Source organism: Lipophrys pholis (assembly GCF_963383615.2).
Source record: "Lipophrys pholis genome assembly, chromosome: 5".
In the NCBI taxonomy this organism is placed as follows: Eukaryota; Metazoa; Chordata; class Actinopteri; order Blenniiformes; family Blenniidae; genus Lipophrys; species Lipophrys pholis.
Genome location: NC_137628.1, coordinates 28,507,049 through 28,529,011, shown reverse-complemented (window position 1 = coordinate 28,529,011; position 21,963 = coordinate 28,507,049). Strand labels below are relative to the sequence as shown.

At 45.1% G+C, this 21,963-nt stretch overlaps 1 protein-coding gene across 1 annotated transcript in view; it reads left to right on the top strand.

Moving 5' to 3' along the window:
- LOC308109879 (myosin-10-like) overlaps nt 1-21,917 on the top strand; it is a 47,251-nt gene extending 25,334 nt beyond the window's left edge. Inside the window, exons 9-45 of the mRNA XM_080463707.1 lie at nt 1,676-1,768; nt 2,308-2,371; nt 2,569-2,667; nt 2,962-3,105; nt 4,058-4,153; nt 4,955-5,073; nt 5,612-5,764; nt 5,899-6,072; nt 6,361-6,534; nt 7,298-7,412; nt 9,420-9,613; nt 9,700-9,821; nt 9,934-10,003; nt 10,222-10,382; nt 10,533-10,641; nt 10,925-11,056; nt 11,190-11,396; nt 11,510-11,647; nt 11,920-12,043; nt 12,483-12,654; nt 14,383-14,595; nt 14,735-14,879; nt 15,089-15,295; nt 15,525-15,629; nt 15,904-16,056; nt 16,445-16,693; nt 16,781-16,993; nt 17,167-17,379; nt 17,458-17,619; nt 17,753-17,881; nt 17,963-18,051; nt 18,127-18,250; nt 18,337-18,426; nt 18,710-18,828; nt 18,904-19,012; nt 19,088-19,260; nt 19,791-21,917. Of these exons, the coding sequence (XP_080319833.1) occupies nt 1,676-1,768; nt 2,308-2,371; nt 2,569-2,667; nt 2,962-3,105; nt 4,058-4,153; nt 4,955-5,073; nt 5,612-5,764; nt 5,899-6,072; nt 6,361-6,534; nt 7,298-7,412; nt 9,420-9,613; nt 9,700-9,821; nt 9,934-10,003; nt 10,222-10,382; nt 10,533-10,641; nt 10,925-11,056; nt 11,190-11,396; nt 11,510-11,647; nt 11,920-12,043; nt 12,483-12,654; nt 14,383-14,595; nt 14,735-14,879; nt 15,089-15,295; nt 15,525-15,629; nt 15,904-16,056; nt 16,445-16,693; nt 16,781-16,993; nt 17,167-17,379; nt 17,458-17,619; nt 17,753-17,881; nt 17,963-18,051; nt 18,127-18,250; nt 18,337-18,426; nt 18,710-18,828; nt 18,904-19,012; nt 19,088-19,260; nt 19,791-19,941 (5,304 nt within the window). The 3' untranslated portion in view covers nt 19,942-21,917. The remainder of the gene's footprint in view (nt 1-1,675; nt 1,769-2,307; nt 2,372-2,568; nt 2,668-2,961; nt 3,106-4,057; nt 4,154-4,954; nt 5,074-5,611; nt 5,765-5,898; nt 6,073-6,360; nt 6,535-7,297; nt 7,413-9,419; nt 9,614-9,699; nt 9,822-9,933; nt 10,004-10,221; nt 10,383-10,532; nt 10,642-10,924; nt 11,057-11,189; nt 11,397-11,509; nt 11,648-11,919; nt 12,044-12,482; nt 12,655-14,382; nt 14,596-14,734; nt 14,880-15,088; nt 15,296-15,524; nt 15,630-15,903; nt 16,057-16,444; nt 16,694-16,780; nt 16,994-17,166; nt 17,380-17,457; nt 17,620-17,752; nt 17,882-17,962; nt 18,052-18,126; nt 18,251-18,336; nt 18,427-18,709; nt 18,829-18,903; nt 19,013-19,087; nt 19,261-19,790) is intronic.
- Nucleotides 21,918-21,963: the final 46 nt, after the last annotated feature.

Here is a 21,963-nt window from a genome sequence, read left to right as displayed (position 1 = left end):
TCTTCAGTGAGAAAGGTTTGAATGTTGTTGGTGAAGAATCTCTTTTGATTCGCAAGAGAACATTGGATGTGTTTTGCAGTCCAGGATGATAATGCAGGTTTTGTAGTTTAGCGTTTTGTCCCAACAATTGGCCGTCTCAAGTGGAGGAGCCACTTGTGTTGGCTGTCGGACGTCTGACATGCTCACTTTGCAACAGGAATGTGGGTCAAGTCCTAAAGCTGCCATTGGACCCCCACCGGTGTTTGTAATCAGCTCTTTGTTTGTGTGTGCACAGCCGACCACACCGATGAGTTAAGGCAACCAATGAGCAGTTTTGACGAGCCTGCTGCACAGCAGGACTGTGTTTATACAGAAACAAAGGCTTTTGGTTTGAAAACCTCTGCCCTCTGTGGGCTGCGCCGCCGCCCTAACAGACAAGGACCTGGTTTATCCACTTCAGCCCTGCTTTATTCCAGTTGCTCCAAAACTCAATTAAAAGCAGCCCATCACGCTCTCTAGCCAAAGATCACATTATATGTCTCGCATCCTGAGCACAGTGCTGATTCCCCACTTCCCCTCTGTGGAAAATGGCTGATGCGAGCCTTCAGTGTGTTGAGCTATTCCTGTCGGGAAAATATTTCACTCAGCCACAAAGAAATCCAAGCTTGCAATAGAAACGTTTCTTCTCTCTCTTGTTAGATTCTCTGGTCATGACGAAGCTTACAGTGTGGCTGAGATGGAAGTATAGTGGAAACACCTGTCTAAACATCTGCATAAGGCCTTTATTTATTTATTTATTCAGCTTTTTAAAGTGTTCAGCTTCACCAAAAACAAGCTCAGCTGTCTCCTTTGTAAGTTTTGGAAATGTGCGACCCGGCGTGCAACATCGGTTGTCTTTTACTAAACGTCACACGCCAGTAATTAATCTTGAGACACTCAGTTGAGGTGGATTGTAGATAGAACTTTACAAGACAAAACCTCTGCAATTAAAATTGTTTTTAAAAAGCAAGGAAGATTTTTATGTGCAGACGGGGACCATCAGAAATTAAAATCTATATAATATATAATGATTCTCTCGAGGAAGATCCTGTCACAAACAAATATTAGTTTTGTATTCTGGTTTTCTGGTGTCGTGGTCTCTTGAACTCAAACTGAATAATGTGAAGCCTTTGTAGTTGCACCACTTGGCTTCCATAGAAATAGTTAGTTTGGTTCAGCTGTAGATCAACTCCAGAATAAAACACACATTACGTTAAAAGGTGATGCATGTTTTGCCATAATGAATCGACTTGAGTGAGGGAAGATTCTTTTTTTTTACTTTTTAAAGTGCACACAATCCAATCTGTTGCTTGATAAACTTGATGAACACAATTAACTTTTTAAGTTGTCTCTTATTAATACCTCTTCGTGGATGGATTATTGCTATAGGTTTAGTTTTTCTGATTAGCATTGTTTATAAACCTGTTTGACCGTGACACTCTTCACACAAGTTGTTTCTTTTCTCTAGCTCTGTTGAGTTTATCTTTGTGGGCTTGATGTTTTTGAACCTTTCTCTATAAACAACACCACAGCGTCTGCCGTCTTCGTCTGCATGTTCATGTTTGTTTTTCCAGCTGTCAGTGAAACACATTAGTTCCTTTTACTTACTATCAGGTGGGGAAATAGTTCTACTCTAAAATGTGTTTTTTGCTTTTAGGGTGAGTTGGAACGTCAGCTCCTACAAGCCAATCCTATTCTTGAATCCTTTGGGAACGCGAAGACTGTGAAAAATGACAACTCGTCACGTTTTGTAAGTATGAAAAATGATTTTAATGAGCAGCTCATCACCTACTCCAGCATTATGACAGCAATCTGTGTCACAGCAAAACCTTCAGTGATCCTAATCTGGCACCTGAATAAGATATAAGTCACATGTCTGTGAATCTTCAAAGTAATTCAATCATTCTGCCCTCACTGGCAGCACTTAGACCCCATAAAGACAGAGTCTGGTGCCTTGCAGTCATTATAAAGCCTTTGATACACTGGACTTCCAAAGACAGAAGCCACTCTTCTTATTAGTGATGTGAGACAGGAAGGAGTTTGGTCCTGGCTCCACTCCTTCGTCATCTTTTAAAACTTGTTCAGAAGTAAATTATAATATTCTACAGGATAAAATGTATTTTCACTTCAACCTGCGTCCATGTTGATGAGGGAATCACTTTGACTTTCACTGACCTTCAACTCTCTCATTCAGCAGATACTTGTGATGCTTCTGTTTATCCTACAGCAGAGCTGTGATTGCTGGTTGTTATCTGTCTTGTGTTGAGTATTTATTATTGATCTCTGCAGGGAAAATTCATCCGGATCAACTTTGATGTCACCGGATACATCGTCGGGGCCAATATTGAAACCTGTATCCTTCTTTATAAGAATGAACATTTCAGACTCTCTAGGCAATAAAAGTTGGATGACATCTTGACAGAATCATTTTGTTAAAGCCTTACTTGTAAACCAATCACACATATCAGTTTCTCTCGGATTACCTTTTTGATCCCACACGTCAGTTATTCTGAGCCACCAAACATGTTTTTCTTGACGGCTCTGTGCCAGACTTATTGGAGAAATCCAGAGCTATTCGTCAAGCCAAAGATGAGCGCACCTTCCACATTTTCTACCAGCTGCTGGCTGGAGCTGGAGAACATCTCAAATGTGAGTCATTCTTTGAGTTTGAGCGACATTGACACCATCTGAACAGATATGTCTTAACTGTTTGGCTGCATGAATTTGTGTGAGACAAACGTGATTTATAACAACAGTATTTAGTGAGTTTTAACAAGTTCATTATTTGTCTCACTTAAGGTTTCTCATGTTGTCAATAATAATGATAATTTTTTGTGTACTTCCACCACTAAAAATGACAGTTTTCATGTCAGTTTTTGTAAATTCTCATATGGGACAAAATATTTCATGTGGAAAAATGATTTTTGATGTTTTTCTCCATAGCGGACCTGCTATTGGAAGGTTTCAATAACTACCGCTTCTTGTCCAACGGAAACGTCCCGATCCCTGGCCAGCAAGACAAAGACAACTTCCAGGAGACCATGGAAGCCATGCACATCATGAGCTTTGGTCACGAGGAAATTCTGGGTATCTCTATGTGTTGCATCTAAATAAGATTGTTTGCTTTACTCGTTGCTCTCCGTCCGAATCTTTGACGTGGGTGATTTTTACTGACGCTGCTTCAATTTAAAGGATTTTAGAAACTGTTTCTTTTAAGAGAAATGCCTCCATATTGTTGACCTCTGTGATATATTGTTTTGATGGAGAAATCTGATCAGTCGAGAAAGGGTTCGTCTAGAGGCGCTGCATGTCAAACTATAAAGGAGGGCTGGTTTCCACACATTAGAAACAAGAAGATTAAATATACTGAGTTGTAAACAATGGTTTTTTATGTGACTGAGTCCACTGGGTCAATTGAAAACAACTTTGATTAGACTTGTTTATATTTGTTTAATAAATCAATGGCACTGGGTAAGTTCATTTAAGACGATGCAAATGTTTTGTTGTGAAAAGATGGAGAGGTTTTGTATGAAAGGGATTTGGTTATCGATAGAGAAATGCCAGATTTGGGAGATGTATTTCAGGAAATGTGTTTTTTGTGTGCTGTACAGTAGAGTCGAGGATTTCTTTGATTCAAGTCCAGTTTTAGGCCTTTCTGTGTGGAGTTTGCATGTTCTCCTTCTCTGGTTTCCTTCTTTTGTCTAAAAACATGACTTGGTGGTGAATTCGTAACTGTAAACTGTCCGTATGTGTGATTATGAGTGTGTGTGGTTGTCTGTCTCTGTCTCCGTCCTGTGATGGACTTGTCCATAGTTTTCTACGATGGGCCTCATCCCCTGCTGTGATTCTAGTTAGATAACACAGTATAGAAGATGCATGGATGCTCTAATTATATATGTTTTCACAAAATGGTTGTTAAATTCATCAAAAATAATACGCCACTTTACATAGTGTCCCTGTTGAAGAAAGTACATGAAAACTTTTTAGATTCACATTGATAGAACTATCTTTGTTTCCTCCTGACTGTTGATTTTTGTAGCCATGTTGAAGGTGGTTTCCTCGGTGCTCCAGTTTGGTAACGTCATCTTCAAGAAGGAGAGGAACTCTGACCAAGCCTCTATGCCTGATAATACTGGTAAGCTTTTCAGAATTGAACCAAAAGTCTTACAGCAGCAGCCCTGTTATATCTGCTTTATGACCTTGTAAGCAGGAGCTTACAGGTCAATACCCTCTCCGCCTCCTTTTCCTCTTCCCATATATACTTCAACTCCTCTCCTTCCACCGTAGGCCTCCCTCCCACTCTGCACCTTGTCCGCAGAGCAGCGGGCCCCGTGATTTATATCGTTCCTCTCTCTGAGCCTTGTCATGGTGCCATTAAGCCACATCATTGAGAGGATTTACTCCTGGAGGAAATGGGGCAAGGCCTTCAGTTCCTTCACATGTGGCACTGCACATTTTAGAGGGAGGGATTGGAGAGTACGAGTTTGGTGCCAATAATGCAGCTCAGCCAGATATTCCCAACTTCAACAGCAGAATGTGGCCTGAAGCAGATGTTAGCAGTGGGACTTGGCCAAACTAAACTGGATCCTACTTGTTCTACATTTCCACAAGCTTGTGCCATGTAAAATATGAAATCTTCCCTGCTACATTTCATATCTAGACTGGAATATATTATGATATTAATTTAAGTGCAAATGGTTGACATCCCCTACCTTCTTTGTGAATAGCTGCAAAGAAAAATAAATCTTCTCAAAGTCAAAACAAGTTAAGGTTTCTACATTAAAACACTACACACACGCATTTCCATTGTCGGTTTGCAAGGTAAATTGTTTTGACTAAAAGAAATCATATCGTTTAAACTGTCCTGAAGTGCCACCAATTCGTCCTGATTTCACTTAACTTGTTTCTGTCTGCTTTTTCCTACTTTACTTCCCAGCTGCTCAGAAGCTGTGTCACCTGCTGGGTCTGAACGTGATGGAGTTCACCAGAGCCATCCTCTCTCCACGGATCAAAGTGGGAAGAGACTACGTGCAGAAAGCACAGACTAAAGAGCAGGTCAGTGTCTTTGTCAGTAACCCAACATGTGTACTCTTTTATTCCTGTCTGTCATTCTAAATACTACCAGTGTAAATACAGTGTGTCCCTTTATTATCTCGTTAGCAGGGAAGTAGATTTTTCTCTGATATCTTGACCGGTTCCGTGTTGAATGTCCGTAAATCTTTTTCTTTCTGTGAAGCTTCTAAAACTGCATTACCTGTTCATGAGTCATTTATGGCCATTTAGTGTGTAGCACTGTTTTCTGATGTTTGCTACTGCATCTCACTGAATGCGGCGTTTATCCCAAGACTTAACAAAAGTCAATACACACATCAAAAGTCTTTTGAACATTGATGCTGTCTTCCCAAAACATCAGGTTCCATTGGTAGAGGCAGCTTGTCTGAATTACAATTATTTAACCAAAAGCTGATCAGTGAAGCAAAGCACACATTGTTTTTGTTTTACTTTTCACACTTTGATCAGGTCATTTGATTTTTTTTTTATTTATTTATTTATTTTATCTGCTTTATGTTATGTCTTTTTTTCTTCGCTCCAGGCTGATTTTGCTGTCGAGGCCCTGGGTAAAGCTACATATGAGCGTCTGTTTCGCTGGCTGGTTCATCGCATTAACAGAGCTCTGGACAGAACCAAACGGCAGGGTGCTTCCTTCATTGGCATTCTGGATATCGCTGGTTTTGAGATTTTCCAGGTTTGGCTTCCAATCTTGTCAAAAATAATCCTTGATTTTGAATGATTGTCCAAACGTTGAGAACTGGTTTTATTAGTAAGAGTTTTTTTAGGGATTCCCAATAACAGTGCTGTATTTCTGGTCACTTCCTGCAGCTGAACTCCTTTGAGCAGCTGTGTATCAACTACACCAATGAGAAGCTGCAGCAGCTCTTCAACCACACCATGTTCATCCTGGAGCAGGAGGAGTACCAGAGGGAGGGCATCGAGTGGAGCTTCATCGACTTCGGCCTCGACCTGCAGCCCTGCATCGACCTCATCGAGAGGCCGGTCAGTACACCCAGTCAGCGGTCCATGAAACTATACATAACTTCCAATTTTGAAAATTTAAGATGCTTTTATCTTTGAAACAGACTTTTATGTGATACTTAATGGAGAACAATTGTGTATAAAAATAAAATTTAATGAGTGTGACCTTCTCCAGCTTAGTGAAAGTAGAAAAGCCCTGAGAAATATCCTTAACCAGGACAGAAAAGTCGTTTTGCAGGTGTTGGTTTGGCCACATTACTGTCTCATCCCTCTGGAGTCTTAAATTCTGTCCTGTCCATTTTCCTTCAGGCGAACCCTCCAGGAGTGTTGGCCCTGCTGGATGAGGAGTGCTGGTTTCCCAAGGCCACGGACAAGACATTTGTGGACAAGCTGATACAGGAGCAGGGCACACACACCAAGTTTCAGAAGCCCCGCCAACTTAAGGACAAGGCCGACTTCTGCATCATCCACTACGCTGGCAGGGTACGCTTGTTTTTGTCCGTCTAAGAGTCACGGTCGGGAGGTGATTTTCTGGCAGAAGTGGTTTGCTGTGCAGAAGTGCAAAGATGTGGAAGATGGTGAAATTGGTAATATTTTATTACTATTGTGTCACTGTCTTAAAAAATTGCGCAGGACTATAAATAACTCACACAGCAAGAGAGCATGCAAGCTTCTGATAAAAACATTGACATCTGAGTCTCCTGTAAAGTTATTTTAGGGAAAATCCTGAAACTTGTGGATATGAACTGTTTTGTTTTCCACAACAATATTTCAAAAAGTGAAATTTGTAACTTTACAAACATCTGCTGTATGGGGGGGGGGGGTGAATCTTCATAGCCAAAAGTTGCAAACCTTTACAAAAGTTTGAGTCACCGCTCACTAAAGGAATGTCAAATGGAACTGGACTCAAACCTCAGATTGATATTCTAACTATTAAACTAAATAAGATATGTTGACAAATTTTTGTCCTTTTTTTGCAGTAAATTCCTCAAATATACTGTTAAGATTAAATTTAACCTTGCTTATTTAGTTTAATTTAGTTTAGGGCGACATTAAAATACAAACATATGCATTTTTAATCTGCAGAGCTGTGGGAGGCTCTCAAGTACATAAACCAAACAAAAATATCAATACGTTGCTGTAAAGTTATGTGCAACCCAATTAGTTGTGCAAAATAAGCCAAAAGATTTCAGAAACAAGGTTTATATTTGTGTTTTACAGAGTTGAACCACCTTTGTTGTTACAGGTTGACTACAAGGCAGATGAGTGGTTGATGAAGAACATGGACCCTCTGAATGACAACGTCGCCACACTCCTTCATCAGTCCACCGACAAATTTGTTGCCGAACTGTGGAAAGATGGTAATCAGCTGCTTGACTACCTCTGAACACTTTAAATGTGTTCAAAACTCGAGATCATTGACATTACAAACAGTTAGCGTTTCACTTTGGATTTATTGAATTTAAATAAGTACGCCGAAATGTGTCGCTCGAGCAAACTAACCACAGCTGTGTGTGCCTTGTTGACCCGGGCCTCCATGTTTCTAAGAACTAACCCACCACCGCCCTCCCCTCCCTGTCTCTCTCTCTGTGTTGTAGAGATTCAGACCATTCAAAGGGCCTCATTCTATGACAATGTCACTAGTCTGGATGAGCCAGCAGGTGAATGACTGGGTCGTTTTGTAGCAGACCTGGGCCAAAATAATGACCAGCGTTAGGTGATGAACTCTCGCTGCTCATGGTGGGAGCTAAATACAAGCTCTCCTTAAGTGACTTGAAGATTGTTGGTATATTTTTGCCCAGATCTGGCTGTGTGTCTTGCTTCAGCCAGCATTGTGTCTGTCATAGCTCCAGTCGCTCCCTTGTGCTTCCAGGCTGCATGGCTCTGTCGTCTCGGCCAAAAGCCGTAGTGCCCACTTCCTAAATACGTCACGGTAGTCTCTAGTGAGTTTCTCCCTTCAGTCGAGTCATTGTGCTTTAATTAGTTCCAGTACTTTTGTGTGCTGATGTTGGTCTTGTGATGAATATTTGCAATCTAATGCAGCTGTTTGTGAATCTTATTTCTGTTTTCTTTTGGGGGGTTTTTCTTCCTCCTTTGAGACGTGAAACATCAACCAGCGAATTTGAGGATTTGAAGCCTGAGTGAAAATATTTAATAACTTAAACCTCCCGTCATTTCTCTAATTTTATTGGATCGCAGTGTCTGGGAATTGAAACCAGATGTGGCTCTTTGTGTTTTGCTTTGGCTCTGATCTCAGCATCTTGACTTCCAGCAATTTCACTTTTCAGACACTAATTATTCCTAAAACTGATGATTTGTTGGATAGCAACAATTTGGTCAGCTGAGCAGTTGAAGTAAAAGTTAGGGAGGTTTTGGGAGTATTTTTAATGCTTTCTGACTGTTCCTATGCCCGAGCTAAGGCTGATAGTGAAATGTGTTTGGTTTGCTGTCACAGTAACACATTGGGTACAGGTCTTATACATAGCCGAGGTTCTGCCTGATCATCCTATTTACAAGAAATTATTTTTGGTGCCTGTCATAAAGTAGGTGTGGAACTTAATAATAACAAAGCCTTTGTTAGATTAAGGACCATGTAAGGTCCTAACAGACTGACAACTGCAAGTGGAGGTTCGCAGCAGGTGAGGAGGAAGACCCCAAAGTCAAAATCGCAAATTGAGAATGAATGAGAAATGGAGGGAACAAAAAGTGAAATGCAGTCACACAGCAGAATCAGAGCTCAGATCCGTCTCAGCGATGTTCCATTATAAACACACATGTTGGTGTTTATCCTGGAGGCACTGTCGTTGATAATCACCTCGGGAGCAAATCGGCAGCAAGAACTGCAGTCCTGCACAGCTCGCCACCGTTTGTTTAAAAAATCCTTAACATTTGCAGTTCTTCAGTCTCGTCATTTGATACGTTTTCCCCCGAGCACTGCTTTCAGGGCTTTCAGGGCTTTCAGAGTTGGACGCATCTTGGCTCATAAAATGAGCTTTATGTGAACAATCGTCAGAGTGCCTCATCCAAAACACAAAAACAGTTTATGTGGTGTGAACAGCTACTCGGTCGACACGTTGGAAGAAATATTTTCCTGGCACTGTTGATGCCGGTTTGGTCTGAAAGGCTTCCACATAGAGAACTGTTGGCCCCAAGAAAAGACTGCAGTCCGTCCCCCTCTGCAGATATTGGTAATAGAGTGTTAATGCTACTTTGGTAGACTGCCATTGTTTGAAATCAGTGTCTTGTTGTTTTCATCCATCTGCACGTGGCCACGTAGCAACATTCTGCCACTGTGTTGTTAGCGCCGTTCCTGCAGTCAATCCCTGCTTCTGATGGCTTCTTCTCATCCTGACCCGTCTCCTCTCCAGTTGACCGCATCGTGGGCCTGGACCAGGTGGCGGGAATGAATGAGACGGCGTTCGGTGCCACCTACAAAACGAAGAAGGGGATGTTTCGCACCGTGGGGCAGCTCTACAAAGAGTCGCTCACCAAACTCATGGCCACACTGAGGAACACCAACCCCAACTTTGTTCGCTGCATCATCCCCAACCATGAGAAACGAGTAAATACATACTTTATGTACGTAACAGTGGAGAGTACGGGACTTGCAGAGGAGTAAAGCCGTGGTGTGTCTGCTTTGTTTCTCAGGCTGGTAAACTGGAGCCTCACTTGGTCCTGGACCAGCTGAGGTGTAACGGAGTCCTGGAGGGCATTCGTATCTGCAGACAGGGCTTCCCCAACCGGATCGTCTTCCAGGAGTTCAGACAGAGGTAACAAACACGAAATTGTTTTTTTTTTTCTTCTTCAACTCTGTAGTTCCTTTTTTCAGAGAGGAAAGTTCAGTCTCAATTTACAGTTGGTATTGCTGTTGTGTACGTACAGATATGAGATCCTGACACCCAACGCTATCCCCAAAGGATTCATGGATGGAAAACAAGCCTGCGAGAGGATGGTACTGCCATCTTTCCTTTTATTTTCTAAGTTTGTAGATTTTTGATTAGTCGTACAAACGAATGACCATCAACACTTGCCTAACTGCATGTACCGAACATAGTAATGGAAAAGTAACATTATTTAAATTGTCACAATACTAGTTTGTCCAAGCCAAATTTAAAAGTCCCGCGGTAAAATTCACCACATCCTGTCAACTCTTCTGGACTTCTTTCATAGATTCATGCCCTGGAGCTTGATCCCAACCTGTTCCGAATCGGTCAGAGTAAGATCTTCTTCAGGACGGGTGTTCTGGCTCATCTAGAGGAGGAGAGAGACCTGAAGATAACCGACATCATCGTCTACTTCCAGTCCGTGTGTCGTGGATACTTGGCACGCAAGTGAGTGCAATATTATAAAGAGAGCAGACTGTTATCCCCAGAATATCAGAATATTCAGCTGCTTTAAGGAACTTTCTGTTTCATTATTTCTGTTTGCCCTCTGACCTAACTGTAGATTAAAGATCATTGATAATGTTTTTCCTCCTTCAGAGCATTTTCTAAGAAGCAGCAGCAACTGAGTGCCCTGAAGGTTTTACAGAGGAACTGTGCTGCATATTTGAAGCTTCGGCACTGGCAGTGGTGGAGGCTCTTCACCAAGGTGAGACCTCCCACAACCTCCTTCCACAAAGTTGAACAAATTTGTTCATATGTTGCAACACTGACCAACAGCACAACACTAGAACATTGGTTTCACTGATTATTTAGTCGGATATTATTAAGATACTATACCAGGACTTGGTAATCTGTTTAGTAAGCCTTAATGGAATGTTTGCTACATTTCTTTCACCAAAACAACAACAAATATTGAGCTCAGTGGATTTATAAATAAAAAAATAAATTAATGTTTAATGTTGTTGTTTTTTCCTCTCTGTCTCTTGCAGGTGAAGCCGCTGCTGCAGGTAACCAGACAGGAGGAAGAGCTGCAAGCCAGAGATGAAGAGTTGGTGAAGGTGAAGGAGAGGCAGCTCAAAGTGGAGAACGAGCTCGTGGAGATGGACAAAAAACATCAACAGGTGAAAGAAAACAAAACATATTGTTGTGCAACTCAAATACCAGAGCCAATGGGCCGAAAAAGAAAGGAATAGTTTCACTTTGCTTGGATGCGTTCGTAGACTGTTTTTGACGAGTGATTCATTCTTTCTCCAGCTGATAGAAGAGAAGAACATTTTGGCCGAGCAGCTCCACGCAGAGACGGAGCTGTTTGCCGAAGCTGAAGAGATGAGGGTTCGTCTTCTTTCCAGGAAGCAGGAACTGGAGGAGATCCTTCATGACCTGGAGTCCAGGGTGGAGGAGGAGGAAGAGAGGAACCAGAGCCTGCAGAATGAGAAGAAGAAAATGCAATCTCACATTCAGGTTAGTCTCCCTCTCTCAGCCTTTCTCTTTTCTTTGTTCTGTAATCAATCTTTCTAAATCTTTTCATGCAATAAGAAATTCACCTTTGTTTTTGCGGTCTTTCCTCCCACCAGGACCTGGAGGAGCAGCTGGATGAGGAGGAAGCCGCGAGGCAGAAGCTTCAGCTGGATAAAGTGACGGCTGAAGCAAAGATCAAGAAGATGGAGGAAGGCATCCTGCTGCTGGAAGACCAGAACTCCAAGTTTCTCAAGGTGAAGCTGTTGTGTCAAAGGATGAAGCCTTTCTGTTGGAGCCATTAAAAGCGTGATGGTGTCTGAGACTGAGGATGTGATCCTGTTTGTTGTTTTTGTCTTGAGTTGTGTTGTCCCCTGTTCATTCATCCATCTGTTTATCTTCTCAGCTGATAGTCACTCACATTCTCACACACCCCCAAATTTAGAGTCACCAATTGGCTGAAATGTTTTGTCGTATGGAGTACCTCTTATTCATATTCATTCATGATTTTAATTTATAAATCAAACAGGAGAAAAAGCTGCTGGAGGACAGAATTGCCGAGATGACCTCTCAGCTAACAGAAGAGGAGGAGAAAGCAAAGAATCTCAGCAAATTCAAGAACAAGCAGGAGATGGTCATGGTTGATCTGGAGGGTAAGTGGCTCCCAGCAAGATACTGTTACGGTCTTCATTTGGTGTTTAAGAATAGAAATATTCACTGTGACTGACAGAGCGGGACGTCAAATAGATGAACAGAAACTGAGGAGAACCTGGGTCAAGTGGAGAAGAGAAGAATAAAGGTTTTTGTGTTTTAGTGTAACACGGGTCAGTTAAAGGACACTCAGTCCAAATGTTAATGAGACATGATTATCTAAATACGGTGTTTACATCTGCCCAATGAGTTGAATAGCTAAACATCATCTAATATGATTACCGTTAGTTGTGTCAGGCTGTGACCTCCTGTAACTTGTGACTGTTTCCATTTACCACTGAGAATCAACTGTAAACACACACCTCTGTACTTGTACTGTACCTACAGTATGCATGTTGTTTCTGAGGTTTGTGTTTTGAACACGCGTTTGTGCCTCCGCAGAGCGTCTGAAGAAGGAGGAGAAAACGCGCCAGGAGTTGGAAAAGGCAAAACGCAAACTGGATGCTGAGAACACCGACCTGCAGGACCAGATCGCTGAGCTTCAGGCCCAGATCGAGGAGCTGAAGATCCAGCTGGCCAAGAAAGAAGAGGAACTGCAGGCAGTCCTGGCCAGGTCGGTCTCTGACTGAGAAAACTGTGAAAGTAGAAAAAAGAACCTGAGCTGAAGGCAAAACAATAATGAAATAAATGGAAATTGGAGTCCCCTGTCACAGTAGCACTTTATAAGAAACAGTTTTCTCCAAATCAGGCACCAGTTCTTGATCTGTGCACAAAACAAACCTGTAAGATGTAAGTCAGGATATCAAAATAACTTTAACATCAGTTTTTAAATACAGCAGGTAAACTATTCTCCAGCACAGACGTTAATTAAAAGGCCTCTTAAGTGAAGGGCAAGATATTTTCAAATGTATTTTACAGCCAGTTACTGTGAGATTTGTTTCTCCGAGCTTTCCTGGTTATGAGGCCGAGCTGCATGTTTTCATTGTTATTGTTGCTCATTTCAGGAGATTTACAGTTTCACACAGCCTCTGTAGTGCAGTACATCTCATCGCCATGACAACAGCCCTTCACTGTGGTACAGAGGAGTCAATACCTGAAATAGACATCAAAACAAAGACCCACAACTCTGAACTGGAGCACAGATTTCTCCTGCTCACCTCCTCCCCCTCCTCCTCCTCCTCCCTGAGCTCCGTTTTCTCTCGGCGACACTGAAACCTTTCATCTCGCAGCTGGACGCTCGGATTTCAGGCAAATTGATGTTGATTGATGCTCTCATTGCCGGGCGCTGCAGTTTATTCTTTCCATGAGATCATCAGGAGCTGGAGCAAAACAATATTGAACATCTGAGGAGAAACTTTCCACACGTACTTTTCATTTTGTTAGATTTATACCTTTTCGTCCTACTTTTTTAAAAAACTTCCATTAATTCCACACACACCTACACACACACCTACACACACTCACCGGTGCGTTGGTTTGGTTAATCTTTTTCTGGCCAGTCGCTCTTCAGCAAACGGCCTGCATGTGAGAGATAAACAGCTGCGGAGGTCGTTCCTCTGAAGGTCAGCGCAGATTATTTCAACATGACTTTCAGTGGTTTTACTGTCGCACAGATGCGTCGTTTTGATGGAAACCGTCTGCCGGATGGATTTCACACTCAGAAGTCATCCGTTTAGTCACAGCCGCAGATAATTAGGCTTTCATCAGAGGTGACGCGGCTCATTTTGAATTCAACTGTGCTTCTGAAAACAGTCGTATCCTTTTTGTTTGGAAAGCCGCTTGTTACATTTTGTACGAGAGTCATTAGTGTCTTTAATCGAAGCAGCGGTGTTAATTATGTCTGTGAATCATTGTGACAATCACTGTGTGTAACCAGCGGACTTCCACATAAGTGAGGAATGTTTCATCACACACACACCCCCACACACACACACACACACACACACACACACACACACACACACACACACACACACACACACACACACACACACACATACATACACTCTCTGTTTCAGTCACGTACAGTTTGCCACACTGCCCCCCTGTGTGCACTGATGGATTTATTGCACATCAAAAATGAGAAGCAGAGTATAGACACCTGCATGCAGTAAACTCACATTTATTTCACTCTATAGTTTACAATAATAATTTCATAGACGAGAATATTTGCATAGATTTCCATGATCAATTTCAAACCTGAAAAACATAAAATTTTCTTGCTAAAAGAAGCTTAAACCTGTCATGTAACTCAACATTTAGTTTGAATGTTCTTTCTGAATGATGAGTTGAAAAGGCGTTAAGGTGTGAGCATCGAATGTCGTCATTTTGTTTCGTCCAGGACCGACGAGGAGTCCCTCCAGAAGAACAACGCCTTGAAGCAGGTCCGGGAGCTGCAGGCGCAGCTGGCCGAGCTCCAGGAGGACCTGGAGTCTGAGAAAATGTGTCGCAGCAAAGCTGAGAAACTGAAGAGGGACCTGAGCGAGGAGCTGGAAGCTCTGAAGACGGAGCTGGAGGACACGCTGGACACCACCGCCGCCCAGCAGGAGCTCAGGTGCTAACCGCTAACACTATACATCCGCTAACATATACTATACATGGCTGCCATTGTAAAGATCAGGATGAGGCCTATTCAAATCATTTTGGTCGGTGTTCTCCACATGCTTACGCCTCCATTTGATTCTTCACTCCAGGACCAAGCGAGAGCAAGAGGTGGCCGAGCTGAAGAAGGCCATCGACGAGGAGACCAAAAACCATGAGGCCCAGGTCCAGGACATGAGACAGAGACACGCCACGGCCCTGGAGGAGCTGTCAGAGCAGCTGGAGCAGGCCAAGAGGGTGAGCTCCTCACACCAGCTCCTACTTACTGACTCACATACACACACTCAAGAAAGACTTCCAGAACTGTCACACAAGCACTAATGTGTTAAAATGATTTGTTATCACGTTATTAAATCTCATTACTGCAGAAACCAGATCTGTTTGGTGTGCATGTAAACACGCTCACACATAACTATAAAGATGCAGAACTTTATTCCTCTTTGCAGTTCAAGGCCAACCTGGAAAAGAGCAAGCAGTGTCTGGAGGGCGACAACAAGGAGCTGGCCTGTGAAGTGAAGAGTCTGCAGCAGGCCAAGACCGAGTCGGAATACAAGAGGAAGAAACTGGACTCACAGCTGCAGGAGTTTATGGCCAGAGCCACCGAGGTGGAGCGGGTCAAAGGAGAGCTGGCTGAACGCTCACACAAGCTTCAGGTACACGCACGCACACACACACACACACACACACACACACACACACACACACACACACACACACACACACACACACACACACACACACACCTCAAGTTTAACTGGAAAATCAAAGAATCTAACTTTTTATATTTCGAGGGCTGTCATATTGTTTGTTCAATGAATATCTTCATTAAATGTTCTAGATTGTTTTTTCCTTTTAAAAAAATCTTAATTTATCTTTCTTCAGTCTGAACTGGACAACGTGTCGGCTTTGTTGGAAGAGGCCGAGAAGAAGAGCCTCAAACTGGCAAAAGAGGTCGACAACCTGAACGGAAAGCTGCAGGATTCTGAGGTGAAGATTGAACATTATTAAAAAATAAATAAATAATATATATATATATATATATATATATATATATGATGGTTGTTTTCTATCAATTTAACTGTGGTCTAATAAAAATAAAATAAATGGTTGATTATTGATCCACAACAATAATGAGTTACATGATTATAATGAAACTTAACAAGTAAAACTGACCATCTGTCAGCGTTTCTCTTGTGTCTACAATCACATTTGGCTCCATTCTGGTTTCTATTAATGATTTTCTTGGATTTCATTCTTAAAGGAGCTCCGGCAGGAGGAGACGCGTCAGAAGCTCAACCTGAGCGGACAGATCCGCCAGCTGGAGGTGGACAAGAACACTTTGTTGGAGCAGCAGGAGGAAGACGAGGAGGCGCGACGCAGCCTGGAGAAGCAGCTGCAGACGGTGCAGACCCAGGTAATCACACACACACACACACACACACACACACACACACACACACACACACACACACACACACACACACACACACACACACACACACACACACACACACACACACACACACACACACACACACACACACACACACACACACACACACACACACACACACACACACACCACTACTGGTGGGCTGAAGGCCAGGAGCCAGAGCTTCCAGCTGTGAGCAGCTGTCCTGTAGGTCCAGCAGGTTAACAGCCCCGCGAAGTCAAAGTCTCTGTCCGTTCAAGGTTTGTTGTATATTTGTACGTTAGTGACACTAAAATGTAAGAAATTGTACGATGGTGACTTGAAAACGAGTTTTTGTGGATTTGTTCAATCTAAACTTTTCATCCTGAAGCTGTTTGAGGCGAAGAAAAAGCTGGAGGATGACGTTGGCGCGATGGAGGGCCTGGAAGAGGCCAAGAGGAAACTCCAGAAGGACATGGAGCTCGCCAGTCAGCGTCTGGAGGAGAAGACAATGGCCATGGACAAGATGGAGAAGACCAAGAACCGACTTCAGCAGGAGCTGGACGACCAGACCGTGGACCTGGACCACCAGAGGCAGATCGTCTCCAACCTGGAGAAGAAGCAGAAGAAGTTTGACCAGGTGGAGTCCGTCAACCCTCCAGAGGAAGAACATGACGGGTTCAGGCTTCTGAGGTTACTGAAGGCCTTTTTGTTCCCGTCGCTTCAGATGCTGGCCGAGGAGAAGACCATCTCTGCTCGCTATGCTGAGGAGCGTGATCGTGCTGAGGCTGAAGCCAGAGAGAAGGAAACCAAGGCTCTGTCCATGGCCAGAGAGCTGGAGGAGGCGCTGGAGGCCAAAGAGGAGCTGGAGAGGTTCAACAAGCAGCTGCGCACCGAGATGGAGGATCTGATGAGCTCCAAGGACGACGTGGGGAAGAACGTGAGTGAAGTTACCTGATCGTTTGACATCTTCTACCCTTGAAACTATAACGTGTAACCAGAGTCCAGTGGAAGTTGTTTTTACCAATCCAGCGCCGGAACACTTCCTGTCTGGTATTGTACGCCATGTTTTCACTCCACGCTCCATTCCCGCTTGTCCTGCCGCTGTCGCAGGTCCATGAGCTGGAGAAGTCCAAGCGGACGCTGGAGCAGCAGGTGGAGGAGATGAGAACTCAGCTGGAGGAGCTGGAGGACGAGCTGCAGGCCACGGAAGACGCCAAACTTCGCCTAGAAGTCAACATGCAGGCGATGAAAGCCCAGTTTGACCGAGACCTGCAGGCCAGAGACGAGCAGGGCGAGGAGAAGAAGAGGACGCTGGTCAAACAGGTCAAACTCACAGCAAGTTCTTATTCTTAACTCTGAACTTGAACTGTGTCCAAAGCCTCGTGTTGTTTCCCCCTGCAGGCGCGCGAGATGGAGGCGGAGCTGGAGGACGAGAGGAAGCAGAGAAGTTTGGCCGTCGCCGCCAAGAAGAAGCTGGAGATGGACCTAAACGAGGTGGAGGGTCAGATCGAAGCCGCCAACAAAGGCAGAGACGAAGCCATCAAGCAGCTGAGAAAAATCCAGGTAGGAACCCCAAACTGATGTTTCCATTTCTCATTCAAACTGAATCATGATCTCCAACCCCACGTTGTTGTTGTTTTGTTTTATTTTTACAATGTGAACTCTGTAACTGGTTGATACTTTCTTGCTCCCGCAGGCTCAGATGAAGGACTATCAGCGGGAGCTGGAGGAGGCCAGAACCTCCAGAGATGAAATCTTCACTCAGTCCAAGGAGAACGAGAAGAAACTGAAGAGCCTGGAGGCTGAAATCCTGCAGCTCCAGGAGGTGGACGCCCTGATGGTTTACTTTATGATGGCGATGAACAGATGACGGTGGGATTAGATGGTGAAGACTGTTTGTCTGCAGGACCACGCGGCATCGGAGAGAGCTCGCCGACACGCCGAGCAGGAGAGAGACGAGCTGGCGGACGAGATCTCCAACAGCGCCTCCGGAAAGTGGGTATCATCTGGAAGCTTGTGCTTCTCGCTGTTCTCTGCTGCGGGTGACATGGTGGTTGTGTGGGTCGTCAGGTCGTCTCTGCTGGAGGAGAAGAGGAGGCTGGAGGCTCGAATCGCCCAGCTGGAGGAGGAGCTGGAGGAGGAGCAGGGCAACACGGAGCTCCTCAACGAGCGCTTCAGAAAGACCAACGTTCAGGTGGCGGCGCCGTCGACACTCGACTCCTATTGGTGGGAGAAACCGGAAACATCCGCTGAAACGTGTCTCCTCCTCCTCCTCCTCAGGTCGACACCCTGAACGCCGAGCTGGCCGGAGAACGGAGCGCCGCTCAGAAGAGTGAGAGCGCCCGGCAGCAGATGGAGCGACAGAACAAGGTGTGTGTGTGTGTGTGTGTGTGTGTGTGTGTGTGTGTGTGTGTGTGTGTGTGTGTGTGTGTGTGTGTGTGTGTGTGTGTGTGTGTGTGTGTGTGTGTGTGTGTGTGTGTGTGTGTGTGTGTGTGTGTGTGTGTGTGTGTGTGTGTGTGTGTGTGTGTGTGTGTGTGTGTGTGTGTGTGTGTGTGTGTGTGTGTGTGTGTGTGTGTGTGTGTGTGTGTGTGTGCAAATAAAAAAAAAACTAAAACATTTCTGGGAGTTTAACGCTTCGATGTGACGAACGCAGGAGTTGAAAGCGAAGCTGGCGGAACTGGAAGGAGCAGTGAAGTCAAAGTTCAAGGCCTCCATCACGGCCCTGGAGGCCAAAATCCTGCAGCTGGAGGAGCAGCTGGAGCAGGAGGCCAAGTGAGTCACTCAGCCGCTGCAGCAGAAACAAGATGAAGTTCATGGTTTCACTTGTTTGTCCTGCTGCTCCTGCAGGGAACGAGCGGCCGCCAACAAGATCGTCCGGCGCACCGAGAAGAAGCTGAAGGAGGTGATGATGCAGGTGGAGGACGAGCGTCGCCATGCCGACCAGTACAAGGAGCAGGTATTTGCTCTTCCAGGGCAGAAATGAGTCACGTGTGCAGCTTCCTCCATTAATCCCTGTCCGGCCTCCCGCCAGATGGAGAAGGCCAACTCTCGCATGAAGCAGCTGAAGCGTCAGCTGGAGGAGGCCGAGGAGGAGGCCACGCGAGCCAACGCCTCCCGCAGGAAGCTGCAGAGGGAGCTGGACGACGCCACCGAGGCCAGCGAGTGTCTGACCCGGGAGGTGACCTCTCTGAAGAACCGCCTCAGGTAACTCACACCTCAGTGTGTTTTCACTCCCGTTCAAAGACGGATGCTGGTGAAACCAGAGTCACTTCCTGTCTCATCAGGCGTCTTTACTGAATGTTCTTTTACTGTGATGAGATGATTCTTGATTGGCTGCTGCTTCAGTCTGACGTTCTCTGAAGCAGAACCTTTTCACTGATGTTCACAAAGGAGCAGATCCTGCTGCTTATTTTATAAAGTGTTGCTGAGTTTCAGAGTGTAAAACACTTCAGAGGTTCTTTGTTTCTCACTTTTCCTCTGAAACGTCTGACTGGATGAACCTTTTCCCTCCTTGGTAATGAAGCAGTGGAGACACATCAGACCAACTTCAACCAGATGTTTCCTAGTGTGATTTGCTCCTTCTAAGACGAGGCTGAAGCTGCGTGTCCACACCGTGCTCGCCAGCGCAGTCTTGTGGCGGGACTAGAAATCGCAGCACCTATCTTTTCAATCCCAGTGTCTTTCCTCCTCGTTGACCTTTGCTCTGACTCGTCTTGTGGTTTTGTCCCGAGCAGACGCGGCGGCCCCGTCGGCGGCGGCTTCTCCTCCGGCCGCTCCGGCCGCCGCAACCTCAACCTGGACGGCGCCTCGGTCGACATGTCGGACGACGACGCCGACAGCCGCGCCAGCGACTTCAACGAGACGCAGGCGTCCAACATGGAGTGAACAGGCAGCCGCCCACACGCCTCCTCCTCCTCCTCCTCCTCACCCGACCCCCGTCTTCTCTCCAAAGATCCTCCTCGTCTGCTCAGTGTGTTTTTCTTCGTCTTCATTTCAAACCACCGACTGGTCAGAAGGTTGAAGCGACGAGCCGGCGGAGCGGAGCGGCGCGACCCGACCGGCACCACGTCTCCGCCCTTTTTGTATCCACTGCAGGGAAAATCCACCGCAGGGGCAAACGGACACTTCTGCCTTACTCTGTCCTCCTCTGGCGCACTGCTACTCCCCGGCTCGTCCGCCCGCCGCACATCATCATCATCGTCATCATCATCATCATCGCCTCACTCCACGCCATCCGGCCCACTTATCCAGAGTTTTAGCTACAAGTGCTTTTTCTAGCAGGAGGAGGAGGAAGAGGAGCACATTAACTCAGACCGCTCTTCATCCTGGAAATGTAGAAGTACAAGGAAACGTCTCGCTCGCCGCGGCGCCACACGCTCCTTCCCCACGCCGCTCAGACTCACAGAAGCACGGCGGCGCTTCAAACGTCTCGGGACTTGCAATAGAACAAACGCTACGATGTTTTACTGTGAAAAGTGTTTTTATTTCCTCTGTTGCTTCGCCTCAGCATTAACTGACGGGCGAGTCGGGACGCCGCGGCGTGGACTTGGCTCCGCCCCCTCCCCCCCCCCCCCACGCGGCTCCAAGCTGCAAAGATGCTGGAAAATGCAGCAAACTGCACCGAGCGATTTTTCAACCTGGAGGCAGACAGAAAAGAAGCTCTTAACTGGAAACACTCGCCGTCAGTGTGACACTAAAAGGTATTAAAACACGTGTTTGAGTCGTCGTCTCACCACATTTCAGTGCTTGAACTTTGTATTAAAGTTGTTAGATTTCAGTTTTGACCTCCGGAAAACCCAAGTAATGACTTGAACGTCTCTGCACGTCTGGAATCCGTTTCCAGTTTCTTAAAACACTAAACGACCGTCTGGGTGAAGAAATGTTGAGTTTACGTGATTTAAACCTGCAAAGACGAGACGAATCGTCCCGGAATCTCGTTCTTGATTATATTTCTGAATTCTCCAACACAATAACAAGTCTCGTCTTGTCAGAAAGAAAACACTGCTCAGGAACAAACATGATCGTCATCAGCAGGAAGAAGTTCAAGCCTTTAATGTGGCTGAATGTTTTGGCCTGAAAGGAACCAGGAACCAGGAACCAGGAACTCACCTCGAGCGCCGCTGAGGGTGTCTGGTGCATTGTGGGTAATGTGGACTCTAAATGTAAACGTTTTTCACCCAGATGGTCCAAGTTGGTTCCCGGTTTGATGAACCGTCGCTCCGTGACTCAAATGTAACTGGCGCCATTGTTTGGACGCGACCCGATGGAACTTCGGATTCGTCCGGAGGAAACCAGGGTTCTTCCTGCTTTTCACCGAGTTTCTCTCCTCGTCCTCAGAACCGCTAGATTGGTTTGTTTTAAATCTTTGGTCCCGGATGATTCGGCCGTCGAGTTATTAACGGTATGTTTCTTTAAAAGTGCCTTAGACACTGAACAAGAACATTAGGCGGGCGACGATTTCTCTACAGATTCGGAGAAAAGAGGAAGAAACTCCACGCTTTGCTTTCTTTTCTACTCGGCGCTTCGTTTCATATCCTCCGTGATGAAAACCTCCGCAGAGCGACTGGGTCCAAACGCTCCAGTGTTCAGCCTCTGCAGCTGCTTTTCCCTCCAGAGGTTCGATGCCTCCTGAACACTGAGACGCTGTGCAGGATTTCATCGGGTCGGGAAGCTTTAACGTTTACTCTAGTAACTCATCATCATCATCAGACTGGCTGTTGACAACCAGGCGTCACACTGCAGATACTCCCAGCGTATTACTTCTTGTATACCTGTATTTCTAGACAGTGACTTCTTTTTTTTTTTTTTTTTCCTGTTTTGTTTTTGTAAAAGGAAAATAAAGCATATTCATTGTAACTGTGACGCTGTTGTGTTGGTTTGTCTTTTGGAGGCAGAAACATTTTCCAA